Source organism: Chelmon rostratus, chromosome 24, assembly GCF_017976325.1.
Source record: "Chelmon rostratus isolate fCheRos1 chromosome 24, fCheRos1.pri, whole genome shotgun sequence".
NCBI classification, from domain to species: domain Eukaryota; kingdom Metazoa; phylum Chordata; class Actinopteri; order Chaetodontiformes; family Chaetodontidae; genus Chelmon; species Chelmon rostratus.
In genome coordinates this window covers 4,637,392-4,653,062 of record NC_055681.1, presented here as the reverse complement: position 1 = coordinate 4,653,062, position 15,671 = coordinate 4,637,392, and the positions used below count along the sequence as shown (strand labels likewise).

The 15,671-nt window shown below is 45.7% G+C and overlaps 1 protein-coding gene across 1 annotated transcript in view; it reads right to left on the bottom strand.

The window, feature by feature from the left end:
• Positions 1 to 687: 687 nt before the first annotated feature.
• Positions 688 to 15,671, bottom strand: part of kcnh7 (potassium channel, voltage gated eag related subfamily H, member 7) — a 60,902-nt gene continuing 45,918 nt past the window's right edge. The window contains exons 9-18 of the mRNA XM_041965917.1: positions 14,868 to 15,099; positions 14,617 to 14,784; positions 14,123 to 14,322; positions 11,913 to 12,165; positions 9,209 to 9,414; positions 8,419 to 8,500; positions 6,332 to 6,589; positions 4,972 to 5,131; positions 2,578 to 2,761; positions 688 to 1,697 (exon numbers count right to left, since the gene is read on the bottom strand). Of these exons, the coding sequence (XP_041821851.1) occupies positions 1,419 to 1,697; positions 2,578 to 2,761; positions 4,972 to 5,131; positions 6,332 to 6,589; positions 8,419 to 8,500; positions 9,209 to 9,414; positions 11,913 to 12,165; positions 14,123 to 14,322; positions 14,617 to 14,784; positions 14,868 to 15,099 (2,022 nt within the window). The 3' untranslated portion in view covers positions 688 to 1,418. The remainder of the gene's footprint in view (positions 1,698 to 2,577; positions 2,762 to 4,971; positions 5,132 to 6,331; positions 6,590 to 8,418; positions 8,501 to 9,208; positions 9,415 to 11,912; positions 12,166 to 14,122; positions 14,323 to 14,616; positions 14,785 to 14,867; positions 15,100 to 15,671) is intronic.

Sequence of the window (15,671 nt, the reverse complement as noted above, 5' to 3'; positions counted from 1 at the left end):
GAAGGCTGAGCTGCGTCCTCTGCCAAAACATGACTTTTTTTTTTTTTTTTTTTTGGATTTTTTTCCTCATGATGTTTTGTTAATGATTACATTGGACTTTTTTAGAAGATAATGGAAGACCTAAAGCATGCAACCAAACACTATTGTGTGGGATAGTCAGAGTTCCTCCAGCTGGGAGGAAACCTGTCCAACTGTCTTACAGCTGCAGTCAAAAGTTAACATACACTCATTAAGGACTGTACGTGAAGGCGGAGTTGGGGATTCGAATCATTGTTCCTGTGACACACTGACTGAGAAATGCACTTCCACAAGGTGCTTCTCATCTCACACAAAGCGTACAAAAGAAGCCAAACCTACTTGCTTTTTGTACATTTTTCTATCATTGTGTCACAGAAAGTTTTAGAAATCATTAAAATCCCCAAACTGCCTGCACATAAATGCCTTTTACATGCATCTTGACTGCGGCTGCAGATACCCCACAACCATGCTTATGTAATATTGATATGATGCAGGTGGTTATATGGTAGTTCTATGTTTTTAAATCTACTACATCCTCAACTTTAAGCATTAACTTGTTGAACATTTACAGTTAACCACTGAAACGTCCTGCGCGTGACAGCTGAGCTGTTTAATTCACAGACAGATGACATAAAATGCTGCAAAAAGATGCTTTTTCCTTCGCTCGGTTGTATAAAATTATCTCCACAGCGTATTAAACTCTAGAAATATCTCATTATTGCTCTCAAAGACAAAAGTCTTGTTGTGCTATGGGATGTCCACGCAGCCTCTACACACATTATTGTTACACTGTGTTCTGGCTTTTGAGCTGAAGAGGATTTTCGTCTGATTGTGGCGACGTTGCGTACAGCAGGCACGCCAAATAGTTTGTCGTCGAACGTTTGGGGCTGCTGATGAAGCTGCAGAGCGGAATATAGAAATGCCTCGGACGGAGTTTCAAGTAGCTTTCGTCCCCGCGGAGAGGGAGGAGTGATAGAAAAGGAGACTTGAGAGCTACAGTAGTCTGTAAGCATGCCAAGATCACACCTGATTGCCCGGTGAGTAGCAGTGTGTGTGAGGAACATGCACCAGAAAACCGAAAGAGACCGTGAGAAACTAAAACATGCATATCTCTTTTAGAAAAAGCACATTAGGTGCCTCGTGTTGCTGGCAGTGTTCTATTTGACGTATGTACACGGTGGATGGTGACTTTATACATGGTAATAATATAGTGTATAAATACCTCTGTATAAATGGACTTTATACATCAGATAGTTGGAAGGGTGGGGGAGTTTTTTTCCCCCAAAAGAACAGAAGAAAGTCTACAGTTTGTTTTCCTTTGCATATTCAGTCTCTTTCGTAGACCCTGAGTCAAGCTTGAGAGAAGACCTTCAGTCAACATCGAAGCGCAGAGGGGAGGCCTACTTTCCTGGAAGCCCCGGGTCAGAAACTGGCCTGTGGAGTCCCAACATTCCTGAGCTGCTGGGGACGTCGGGTAGAGAGGCTTGTCGGCCGGAGGGGAACCTCGGCGGCGGCGGCTGCTGCTCTGGAGAGTCCGCGCTGTTGTGAGTGTGTCTCTGCTCCGTGTCTGCGCCGCCCTCCAGCAGCCCAGCAAAGTTCCCGTCTGGAAGAGTCTCTGTGTGAAGGAGGACCGGGCAGGTTTCTTTGGATTTGTTCGGGGCCTTTTCTGGGCCAGGGCTCTGAGGGAGACAGTGGGCGTCATGAGCCATTTGGCAGATACATCAAAGGAAACAGACTACACACAGCTACCATACAAATGTCTGTTCAGACAAAACTGAAAACTGGACGCGCTGAACAAATGTCTGTGATAGAAACTGGAAACGGTGACAGTATTTTACGATGGCTCGGTGTCTTCAGCTCACCAATACAGTTTAACATGCTTCAATAAATGTGTATTTTTACTTCAGAGATAGTCAAAACAACTGGGTATCTTTAGTTTCCCTGTGAGACAAAATGCACTAAAAAACCCAGACTGATATTCACTGATTTGTTTTAGACTGCCGAAGCTTGATAGCAGCTGCAGGACTTTGGACTCACATTAAGAAGGGACCTCTGGAACCCTGTTCCAATGATCATATGAGTGCCTGACTGTGGTTTGAAGACAACGAGCAGCATGTGTTATCACTTGCAGTGTTACTGAAGCTTCCTGCATTTTAGGTGATTAAACTTGTTATTATATGAGGTTTGGTGTGTTGGGAAAAAACAAACTGTAAAAATTACAGAAATGCTCTCCGTGACTACAGACATGTGGCACTTACATCACATGTCATGAGGCTAGTACTGCAGCATTCGAGGACTAACTGCGACCTGACCTCCTGGACCCTCTGCAGTTTGCATACCAAGCTCTCGGTGGAGTGGAGGAGGATCACCCTCCTGATCCTGGAGAGAGTCGAGCTCTTTGACGCCTGCGGTGCTCTGCCCCTGGCAATGCAGCTGCACCGTGACACTGTATCCTACATCAAGGACTACCTCATTTATCTTTTTTTTAGCAAACTGAGCCCTACTGTAAGACACTCCCAAGTTCCCCTCCTCCCTCCTCTGAAGCAGAGTGAAGAGTACCTGTGGCCGAGGCGGAGCTGGAGCGAGGCTCAGGTCTGTCTGGACGCCAGAAACCGGCTGGACCCTGATGGCTGGGCTCTGGTACTCTGAGGTGACGGTGCTGTAGGCTGGAGGGCCGGCTGTGGTTTGCCTCTGGAGGAGCTGCAGGATGGCCTGTATGTCTGAGGTCATCTGCGACTCCAGTCTGACGGCCAGCGAGCAAAACATGGAACAAAATGAAAAAGGGAAGTTGTCAAACACTGCGGCTGCAGGACGTCTTCCTGAATGAAGGCTGGAAGTGTTAAGAACAAATTTAGCATGTTTGTGGATCTGTGATGAACAAAAAGATGCTAATGCAGCAAACAGAGTTGATTGTCTCCATGCTCAGTGTTCCTAATCAATAGTGATTTGCATACTGATGACAAACAGCTGCTGCAGTACAGTAGGATTAAAGCAGTACTATAAAGCCTCAGAGCGCTTGCTGCGATGCTGTCAGTGTCACATCAGCAGTGGATTAAACGCTGTGTTGATGTCAGGACGCGTGCTCGCGCTCCATTTGTCTTGTTTCTGCAGTGACCTAATTTCACCACAGGGATCAATAATCATTTCATCATTACCGTCGCTTGACTGTCAGCCCAATAATTAATATGATGGTTATTATCTTCTGCCCTACTTTTCTCAGGAAGAAATAAACAGTGGACTGGACTACATCAGTGGTGAACAGCGTGAATGTCTGAATATGTGTGTGATCTGCTGTGACACTGGATGTTTCTGGTCAATACTGATACCGAACACTGGGGGGCAGCTTAAACCTTACAACTGCAGGTAGTCTCTATGGAGCATTACAGTGCTTCTGTATATATGAAAATCATGAGTGAAGTATCCTTTACTTAAGGAAAAATATTCCATTACAAGTAAAAGTTCTGCATGCAAAGTCTTAAGTAAAGGAGTATTATCAACAAATGTACTCACAGTATCAAAAGTACCGGGTCTGCAGAAAAACGAATACACGGTGACTGATACAGGATGTAGTGAAGTACACGTACATCAGAATTATACTTGATTAAATGTACTTTTAACTTGAGTGTTGATTGTTGGAGCATGTGGTGCACTAAGACCAGACAGATGATGGTTACTTAATATTTCTGAAATCGTTCAGAGAGGTAAACTCACCTGAAGATCAGGTTTGCTGGACCTAAACACGGAACATCTGCACTATGTGTCATCACCTAATGCAGCAAGTTACATCATGGAGTGTCTGAGATGGTGATTCACCTCTTTTCTCCACGTTTTTTCAGCTCATCAGCAAAAAAAAAAAAAGGCGACGCAGAGAGAGCGAGCAGAGGGGAATACCTCTGTCGCTTTGCCAGGTGCCTGTTTGGCTCTTTAGAGGACAATAAGTGCACATAAACACTTTGGCCCCCAGCCTGGTTCTGCAAAAAAATGCCATGCCCGCTGCCTCGTATCCCCATAACGGCATCAAAACTCTGCAACTTCACCATGACATGCACCATCCCGACCCCACAGGATGACGTCAGGAGTCTTTGCAATGTGTCTGCATCTCATGGCTGCGCGCTATAAATAGACGGCCGCTGACTGTCTGCCTCCCCCTCATCTGTATCAGAGCAGCAGCCGAGAATCACATGAAGCTGCTCGCACAGTTCCCTCGCCGCATTAGCGCGGCTGCGGCGGGTGTCTGGCCTTAAAATGTCTTCAGCCAATTACAGGCAGAAATGCGGGGGTTTGTAACGGCGGCGCCGAAGGATGACTGCACGGACATGAAAGAAAAAAAAAAAAAGCCTATGATGGGAAACGGAGCCAAACGGGATCCCAAAGGTGTCTTTATTCATTGTAAAGGTCAGGAGCCTCATCTCTGAAAAAACACATTCAGCTCAAAGTTTGAAATGATGTGATTCCTTTCATTCATTTTAACTGGATTTATGTGATATGAAAACTAAAGGAGCCCTGCACTGATTTAAACTGCACTCTTCAAAACTATCATATTTAATATTATCATTGCTATGGACAGGTTAAAAAAAAAAGATTAAAATTAATGCATTCTTCTTCCTGGAATTACCCACAATGCAATATAATGCTAATATAACCACACATGAGGACATTTATCCGACTCTGGGGACACTTAACGGTTTATTTCACATATGCTGTAGTACTCGCCAACACCTGCAACCACACCTGGATGTGTGAAATCAGTTTTCCTCTAAAAAGTGTGAGTACGTGATTTTCATAATATCCTCTGAAACTGATGGGATCTAAGATAAAGCCAGAGAAGGATTACATAAAGGAGGCCACAGACCATCAGCTAGAGCCCACGTGGGAAAAAATCATCCTTCCACTGCGCTCTGAACAGCGTGTGGCGTTCAGTGTTTCCACGAGAGCGGCCCACCGTCTCCTCACCTGTTGAGGTGCTGCTGCAGCAGGTCCAGCCGTTGCTCCACCTCTCCGTAGGTGAGGTCTGTGTCGCTGTCGTCCTCCCCGGCCGGCGTCTCCTGACACTGGGCTGACTCCTCGGCGCCTTCGTCGGGACGCTGACGCACCCACTCCTCTGCGTGGAGCTCTGGAGACACACACACACACACACTGGGTAAATGATCTGTGTTATTAGAACAGCGCCTCAGGGGAAGCATCTTGTGTTGTGCCTTCTCATCATTTAGCTTTTACTAAGCTGTGATGAGCTTACCGCCTCCTGAATCCTAACATCTATCCTACAGAGGAAAACACACATCTGACCCCGGCTGACAATCGTACCCTCGGCGGGATTTCTGCTCTCCTGCTTTTGGGTTTGTGCGAGTGATGGCTGGAGATTAAATTGACATTTTCTGTGTGTTTGTTTATAGGAATCAATATCACTCTGCTCTCTCTTCTGGCTGAAATACTTTTATGGCTGCAACAGCTGAATTATGGGATATTACTCTCAAATCAACACACAGCCTCCTCATCCCAGCGAGGAATCACGCCGAGTTTAACTTGGCTGTTGAAATATAGGGAGTACCTGTGTGTGTGTGTGTGTGTGTGCGCGCATCAGCTTTTCTTCACACTGGATGATTTTATGGGGGTTTAAGCCGACAGCACACGCCTCCTTCAGGCGGGAGGTCACGGGAGGTCGAGGCCGCGGACACACACTGCTGTGTTTGCTCACCGTGTCGCTGCAGGCAGACGGCGAGAGCGAGGATTTCTCCTGCAGCTCGGCGGGAATCTCCATCGCAGCTGCTCAGTCATGGCGGATTTTATAACTAGCTTGTCTTGTCTGGATGACTGTTCTGTCTCATTTTCTGCGTAAATGATTCAACCCCAGATTTCCTAAAAAGACGGAGATGTGACCCGACTCAGCAGATACACTGATGTCAACATGATTTTACCTAATGTGTCCTGTAAATCCTTTATTTGGTCGTGACCTACGATCAAAAGGGGGTGACCCCGGACCGGTTGCTGGATATAATCCTCTTACGTTTCATTACTGAGTGGGTTTTAGGTTTCACCATAATGACACATAATCCATGTTTGGATTTTTAATAGGTGTGACATTCCTCCTCTGGGGCTTAGGGATTTTTTGGGCTTTTCTAAATTAACTTCTGAGCCAATTACCATTCTGGAGTAAAACTTTAGAGGGCAAGCTGGCAGATTTATAGGAAATTTGGTGTCTGTTTAAACAAGACAGTGATTTGTTTAACACAAATGTTTCCGCCGTGTTTGCTTGTTTAAAATGAGAAATCTGAGAATGAGAAGTCAGGGGTGAGGTGGATATTTTTGTCGTCACCTTTGTATGTCTGGTTCTGCGTGTTGTCTCCGGCCTGTGCGTCTGAGGCGCCGCTCAGCCCCAGGCCCAGGGCGTGGTCCCTAACCACCGGGTATCCCAGCACACCAGAACACAAGGGCCTTTGCTCCTCCTCCTCCTCCCTGCCTTCCTCGTCCTCCTCATCCTCCTCGTCCTCTCCCTCCTCGGCGGACTCGCGCCTCTCCTCGGTGTAGATCTTGGTGTTGCAGTAGGCGGCCACCGGCTCCTTGTTGTGGGCGCCTACAGGGAGAAACGGCAATCAGGAGATCTGCTGGGGGAACACTGACTTCTCTGCTCAGCCTCCTCTGGGGAAGTCGGGCTTGTCTCATTATCTTATTATTATCTCTGACAACAGGTAGCGAGTGTTTTTGCTTTAGGGTTGAAGTGAGGACAAACAAGGTGAAAGGGAAACTGAACAGTGAGTCTTTCGAGTTCTCCGATGACGTTACGCAATCGACAGTGACTCTAAATGCGTCAACGAGTCACGTATGATTAAACGAGCGCTGCTCACTTTCATCTGACTGAGTTCTGCAGCTTCACACCTGACGGACGGAGGCAGGCTACGCCGGCTGCCAGACTGTGAAATGGACTGTTGGGTACAGTCTCTGTCCTCGCTCGTGTTATATTGGGAGGTGGCGATACTGTATTCAGACGGCCTGTAACCATGGCGACCAATTAGATTTGCCTGAATCAAAGCCATACTGCTGAGTGCTGCTGTGCGGAGGCTGCGTCTCCGACTCCCAAGTCTCCAGGCTGTTCAAAGTGAAATTACAAGTGTTCCCACGGTGCGGGTCACTCTCGCTCAAACACTCAGTGTACTGTCATCTTGAAAGCTGCGCTACATCCTGACGGCAGGGACGCTGCTGTGTGTATATATCGTGAAACTGATCTGAGGACACTGTCTAAGCGGAACACACAGTGTTTCACAAAGCAAGCTCAGAAAATCAGGGTTCAGTCTGCCTAAACTAAAGTCTAATAAACAAAAAAAGAATGAATGAAGACATGTTGAGGAGCAGCAGTGAGCTCACACTTAAAGCCGGCTCCTCTGTTTGCACCGTTTGCTGCAGCATTCTGCTCTAAACATGCATCACACAAGATGTAGAAGACGAAACATGACAATAAACACTTTGAAACAGGACCCCGGTCATGTGATTTCATCTATTGCAAGAAAATACCTGCTTTTAGAAACAGAGGTTATGCTACGTGGAGAGGTTTGTGAATCCCAGCAGTGAAAACACATGTGAAGGTTGAGGAAAGCAAGAATCCTGGATTTCATCAAACATGGAGTCTCTCAAACGTGAAGCAACACCCACGAACACATGTGCAAACAAACAAACAGCCCCTCATCAGCCCTTCACAGTTTCAGGAGTCACAGAGGAAGGTCTTATATTAACTCTGCTCCACCCAGTCTCTGTGCACAGGTGGAGGGCAATCTTCTCATCTGAGTGGGAGCATCTCTTAATTATTTAAACAGGCACCATCGGTTTTACTGAGACCAAAGCCAGAGATGCACAAATAATCTCACATACTGTAGAATAAATCAGTTTTGCAGCTTTCATACTTTATTAAGATCTATCTTTAGCAGAGCTGGGTATTGTTGCAAAGTCCTGTTTTCATTTAATAATGTGCAAAACTTTGCATACTTGCATCAGGGAAAGGTTAAGTCGAGACCCAGAGCTCTGTAACCTTGCACATTCTATTGATGTTAAAATAAAACTGATTTTTTGGGACTCGACAGCTTCTCCTATTGCTTCATTTAAAGAACCCAGAGGACCGGGGATTTCAGAGACTGTCCTCGACAGAAACTATATGGGCATTTGAGGAAGGCTGTAACACGACCATGCAAAATGCAGAAATCTGAATTCAACCCTCTCCAACCAACAGATGTGCTTAAATCTGCTTAAAAAATGACGCTTCGACGTGGGAATTGTCAGTGAATCAGTATTATGTTCTGATGAGGCTGCAGCAGGACTGAGGTGTTGGTTACTGAACAGGGTCTGAATTAAAGAAGATGCTTTTAAAGCCAGCAGTAGCATTAGCGGTGTGTGGTGTGGCGTGGTGTCTCTGACCTGTGGAGGATTTCCTCCTGTAGGACACTCGTCTTGAACACTTGATGTCGTCCACATTAGAGTCAGTTCCTTGTTTGCTCGTCTGCAAAGGGACATCGAATAAATCACTAGTTATCTGATCCCAGAGCAGCCACCAGCTGGTGGCTGGTGGCTGCTCTGGGATCAGATCTTTCACCATTCAAGCCTTAACTAAGCAACATAAACTCCTGCTGGTCGTGTTGGATCAGTGTGTAACCTCCTGTTTTTGATGTAATCCTACCAGAACCTTCTCATGTCTCTCCTCTCTGCTCTCCTCTTTCTGGTTGTCTGAATAAATAACAGAAGGCCGACACAAAGTGCACTTCCCACTCTGTGTTAAAAGATAAATAAAACAACTGACTAATGCGGCTTCTCGTTCACATAATGCCACCGGCCCGGTCTTTCCACTACACTTAATTCATCACAATTACAGCCCACATCACGTCCTCCGTCCGCCCCACCCTCAGTGCCTGACTGATACTCTCTACAGTATCGCTCACTCGTCTTCCAGCAAACGTCTACATTAGCCCTCGTGCTTTCATTCCCAGAATCGTGGATAAATCGAAGCACTGAGGAGAATTAATAAAAAAAGCCATTCATGCAATTCAAATGGACGTTACAGAGATACGCTACAAGGAGCGGATTGTTTAATTTAAGTTCATGGTCCCTACTCGGAGCTGTCTTACTGTAAAGTAAAGCAGATTGATTTTACAAAAGCCTTCAATCCATCCAGGCTGCTGCTTCCCAGAGCTGTCGGTGGCGCCTCCATTACCTTAGAGTTTTCATCACGGAGGTCAAAGGTCAGCTCCAGGTTGGTGAGGAAGTGGTCGGCGAACTCTGGATACATGTCCAGCACCTCCAGAATCTCCTCCCTCTGAATGGTGTGGAGGTCGCAGTAGCTCAGCGCCCGCACGTCTGCGCAGGATTTCCCCGGCTTGGCGAACAGGTGGATCATCTCGCCAAAAATGTCGTTCTTACCTAAGGAGGAAACAGACGGGGTGAGAGGACAGCAATCAAATATAAGTAACCGAGTAAGCTAACAAAGGACATGAGCTTTTCTCCGCATCTATTTTCAGCTTCTTACATCCACAGAGGAGGCAGCTTTAGAGATTGTTATCTAACTCAGCTGTATGCAAACAGACAGTATGTAATACAGTATGTGACGACCTATAAAGAGACGGGCCACCTGGCAGAGGAGCTTGAGAACGTTAAAGAGGCTAAAGGGCATCACAGTCATCTAAAAAAAGGATTTACACAATGCCAGTCAGCCTGCATGGAAGTCACACACCAAACATCCTGCCGCTGTTCAGTGAGTAATGACCGACATGCTGCTGCAGGATTAAAGTGTTAAACAGAAATAAATTGAACAAATTGCTCAAGAGATTATTAAATGTTAAATCACTGTTATGAAATGATATTTCTTATTTTTATAACGACAGGATTTAATGGTCATAATGGCATGTTTCCCGATATTTTTCATGTCAGTGGTCAGCCAATGAGTGAAGTTAAACCGTTGCTAAGTGGCTAAATCAGGAAGCTGTTTGTCCTCTTACGAGACAGAGCACGTGATTGGCTGAAAGCTGAGGGGGCGGTGACAAAACCACTGTCACAAAAAGTGATACGACATAAAAAGTGACATTATGAAAAACAGCATTTTCTAAATGAAGCGAAATTAAAACATGTCCAATAAAATATTTTATACAATGCGTTCATATGAGTGTACAGTATTTGATGACGCCTTTTTTATTCAGTTAATATTGACACTTCAGGCTTCCATAGTGGACGTCCCTGCACAGGAGCAGCATCAGGTCTAACACTGCTGTGTGTGTGTGTACTCTGTCGGTGTCACATTTGTATTTGCATTTTCCATGTGTGCTGTAATGTAGTGCAATTTGCGACCATATGACAGTGGTGTATCGGCACTGTAGAGTGAAAATTAAGTCATCAGCACTTCTCTTGCCGGAGCAGAGCGAATGTGCTGAGTTGCGTGCGACCTACAACTTCAACCTCCATGCTTCTCGCTCATCATGACCCTATTGTGTCAACGGTTTCGCCAAACCTTATTGGCTGCATGAAAACAGACATTAAAGGCTAAAAAAAAAAAGTGCCAACAAGGCTTAGAATGACGCTGGGATGACAGGAGGCGGAGGAGATTTACTGCGATTACATCTGGATGCTGTCGATAAAACATCCTGTCATCACACCACACTGACAACCACATGAAACTCTAACTTTCTTTCTCCCTCTGGCACTTTATTTCTCTCCTGAATTCCTCAATCTTCCCTTTACTCTCCTCTTCTTTCCCTCCCACCACTTGTCTTTTCCTTCTATCCCGCCCACTCGCTTAGCTCTCAATCCCTTCCTGCTTCTATTGTCATCCATCTCTATTTGAAAGCAATCATGCTCTCTCTTTTTTTTTTTCCATCAACACAGATCCTCCGTTACCCTCGTCCCACCATGTGTCCTCCCCCACTCATTCCTGTCCTCTCCCTTCATCTGAGGCACGACTGTGAGGCGGCAGCAATCACAGTGTTCTTTGAAATAAGTTATTACAACATACCCAACAGGGATCTCAGCTGCCAACCCAGCCATATCACAGCACAACGGAGCCATCTTCATTTAGTTGGCCCACCCGCGTCTGCACTATGGAGGCGAGTTCAGGCAAAGCTAAACAGGCTGGAATGACAGGACTATCAGACGTACTCTTCTCTGGTTGCTTTTGAGGTGTTTTGAGCTCCACACTGGCTCAACAACAGAACTGACTGGGCTAATTAAAAATGTTTGGACGTTCTGCGTGCAGAAACGTTAGATGGATGTCACCAAGTTTCTGCATCACTTGTGTGTGAGCCTGTGTCAAGCTCCACGCTGACACCCCTTGACTCGTCAGACTTGATATCCAACAGCCAGACAAGCTAACGGATGCTTTTTAAATGTCTGTGTGTGCGGTGGAAGGTATGTAGAGAGCTTATAGTAGCTTAATTCAGGGATGTATGTGGGAGATTTAATGTCAGGGCTAAATGTATAAACGTGAATATTTCAATGCAAACCGCTGTTTTAAATACAGTAAATTAGCCATTGAGAGTTTTAGCTGAATTTTTGGGGGAATTTTCTTATTTGTTTTCTTGCTGAGAATTAATTTAGAGGATCGATACCACTGTTTGCTTAGCTCAGCAGACGCAGGTTGGCAACGTGACTCCAGGAAGTCACTGCGTACAGACCAAGGAATATTTCCAGCACATCGTCGTTTTTACAGCTCAGTTTTTGTGATATAATGTGTGGCAGACTAATGTTTTTTCTGCCTAAGCTAACCGTCTGCTGGCTCTAGCTTACTATTTACTGTACAGACATGAGGGTGGTATCTACTGCACGAGTTTGACTCTACCTGATAAGCAGGTTAAATAAATTATCCCTCAAAAGAAGGATAGAATATAATATTTGTGTGACAGAGGCGTGGTCCAGATGTACGGTAGACCCACCCAGGATGGCCACAACAACGTCATCTTTGAGGATTTCGATGGAGCCGCGGGAGACAAAGTAGAGTGCGGTGAGAACGTCCCCGCTGTGGACTAAGGTGTCTCCGGGGGGCGCGTGGGTGGTCTTGAACCTCATGGCCAGGGCCCGGAGGCAGCCCTTGGTGGCTCCGCAAAACGCCTTACAGCCCTGGAGGAGGTTCTTGTTGAGGTGGAGGCAGATATCCGCCTGCAGGCACTCTGGGAAACCCTTCAAGACCTGGAGTCAAAGCAGACATGATTGTGGTCAGATGTGACGTGGAAGTCATGTTTGTTTTGTGTGTGTGCGTGCGTGTGTGTGAGAACATTTATAATGAGTGTTGAATTTTGGTTCTGGGATGAAGTTGCACGTCTAATTGACCAGATTGCCAGAGAAATTTGATACAATTGCCACTTGTGTTCTTTCCTTCTTCTCAAAACCTATTATACCCTGCAGTGGAAATAGCCTGCGATGTCTTTCTACACAGAGCTACGATTCACTGAGCCTTTCAGCAGCTTTAGCAGCAGACGACAGACAAGACAGAACATTTAGAGGCTGAGAAGCTGCAGATAAATGACAGCACAGACTCAAAGCACAGGTTCAATATTTGTTATGTCTCCTCTTTGTTTGTGATACTTAAGCACATTTGTACAAATTTCACTGCCTTCATGTGCTGCGATGTAGAAACTAGTCTGTGAACCACAACCTGGTACATGTAAGACCAACAAGCAGGAAAACAGTCTTTTCAGTACTGAAACATTCCTCGATACTCTGAACCATAATATGCTATGTAGTAAAAAATAGATTACAAAAAGGAAATATCACAAATGTTGATCGGTCAAGAATTCCTTCCCATCCGAGTTAGCCTGGGAGGCTGTTGAAAATACAATGAAAAATATTTAACATTACATTGTTTGTGAGGACTTCCTGATGCATAAAAATAGACTTATAACAGACTTACCCTTCAAAGACAAAGATACAGCGACCACTGACAAAACAACTAATGATCAAACGTTAACACCATAACAGACACTGGAAGGCGAGGGGGAGGGCTTCGAGGACACATAAGGGACATTTGAAACGAGAATAAAAACACATCTGTCAACTTTGCCATTTACACATAAAATGCAATGTGCCAATGACACGAGCACAGCAAAAAGAAACGCAGCCTGAACTGGTTTTGTGGCTCTGATGGGCTTTTTGTTTGCTCGGAACAAAACCTGACCAGTAGATTTGGAAAGGAAAGACTGAACAACATTTGGCAAGTGCAGGTGCCACCGCGGAGCGTGCAGCCAAGCCTCCCACAGTGGGAGGGAAACCTGGCAGCGCCCGGCGAGGCTGTGCCCACTCTCACAGGCGTGATTCACTCTGTCTCTGGTACCAGATGAATATCATGGGGTTGTGTTTGAATACACAGATTTCATGCAAAAAGAGACCTCGAGGCAGGCCACATGCAAGTCTACCGGTAATGGACAATTAATGTGGCCTGCGAGAGACTTTCAGCACTCTGTGGGTCGTCTGCAATAACCGGCATGCACGAGTAGATACTGTAAATCCCTCCATGATGTGGCATCACAGCAAGTGTTTACAGTATGTGTTGATGTATGTACAGATAAGACACTGAGGGAACCTGTCCTCCACTTACATGCATATTTGGGGCAATAATTACACAACTTGCATATTAAAACATTACCGCTATCTGCACAAGCTAAAGGCTAACAACACTACCGGTATCAGACACAGTGAGATGAAGCTCTACCACTGAGGAACAGTCATATCAACATTAGTTGTGTTAACACATGTACCTCCTGCTCTTACCAGAGTGGTGGGGTCATTCCATTTGACATGAGGCAGACATGGAAAAGACAAACTTATATAAGTACCATGAACAGTATCATGATGAGGAAAGCCACAGTTACTGTGTGCATAAGACGTAACTGTGGCTTTCGTTTCACTTGTGGCTATGACTGAACATTGCACAGTATAATCTGGATGAAAACATTATACTATGCCAGTGACATAGCAGGATTGCTTCACGACGTGGTAAGAGCATTTTTTCAGGGACAGGAAACTGGGCAGAAATGGTTCAAACTCACACAAATGATATTGGGAGGAGAGAAGAAGCAACAAAGAAAAGCACCAGCAGACTTATATTTTGAGCTAAGACACACTGATGCACCCACAATCCCTCACGTACCATATTCATGTCGATGCCGTTGGTGTACGTCCAGGCGTGTTGGAAGTACTCCTCCAGCCTCTGCCTCAGCGGGTTTGGGATCTGGTGGAAGCGGATGAATTCTTTGACCCGTAGCATCTGGAGGTGATACCTGGCCGTACCTGAATACAACCTCTGGATGATGGCGGACACGTTCCCAAAGATGCTGGCGTACATTAGAGCTGGGAGAGAGGCCATAAAGGGTACTGTTGAGCCATGGCGGCTAAGGCTGCTCATGCACAGTAGCTACCAAACAAACCTTGTCTGCTTCCTGTGTGGCAGCAAAGACCTAGCTTAGGAAGGCATTGAGTCATAATTGTGTTAAACCAATACATTTAGAATTCAATATTTACAAATGGACTCAACATTTAATGGTTTGTATCTGTAAAATGTCCTGCAAAAGTCTGGTTATAGATTAGATGTTCCTGGTCAGGAAGAATCACAGGGTTGAAACGCTGTACGTTGCTGTCACTCACATCCAATGAGCATGACGCAGATGGAGAAGATCTTCTCAGAGTTGGTGTTGGGGGAGACGTTCCCAAAGCCCACACTGGTCAGACTGCTGAAGGTGAAGTAGAGCGCTGTGACGTACTTATCTTTGATGGAGGGGCCTGAGCTGGGGTCGCTGTAGTTATATTTTTTTCCTACAATGAATAACAATGCTAGCATCAAAAATTGCGTCCCTAAATTTTGTCTTAAAAATACTACAAAGAGCAAGAAAGATCACCTATCGACACCCCCAGGTTGTCCAGCCAGCCAATCTTGTGCTCCAGGTAAGGCTTCTCCACGTTGCCGATGGCGTACCAGATGCAGGCCAGCCAATGGGCGATGAGGGCAAAGATGCACATGAGCAGCATGAGGACGGCAGCACCGTACTCTGAATAGCGGTCCAGCTTACGGGCGACTCGTACCAGCCGTAGGAGGCGGGCTGTCTTTAGCAGACCGATCAGAGTGGTGGTCTAGGGTGAAAAACGAACAGAGAAAAGGAATTAGCTCGTCATCTGGAGGTGTGTGTAAAATCCCCCATTGGTTGATGGATGTTAACATGTGGCAACATCTGCTGTCGTCCCTGCTTCCCCCCAGACAATGTGTATTATGAGCTAAATACTTAAAGCATGAAAAGCTCATTCCACTGTGGCTGATATGACTCTGACATTATTAGATCGTAAACACAGATGACTCAGTGTGTGAGCAGCATTATATGAGGTGGAGCTAGCATGAACTACAGTCCAGTGGTTCCCAACCTAGGGGTTGGGCCCCTCTGGAGGGTCACAAGATAAATCTGAGGGGTCGGGAGATGATCAGCGAGGGAGGAAAGAAGGAACAACTAAATATTGGAAATCATTTGATGTCTTTGCGACTCAAACAGTTGAAATGTGGCAAAACGCCTCAACTAGACTCTACTTTTTTGTAAGGGTAAATCTACTTAGTTACTTTCAACCACTCTTCATCAGGTTTTACATTAGTCTCCTGTAGATCAACTTATAAACTGTGAAGCAAGGCAAAATCTAAATTTCCAAGTCAGACCAGG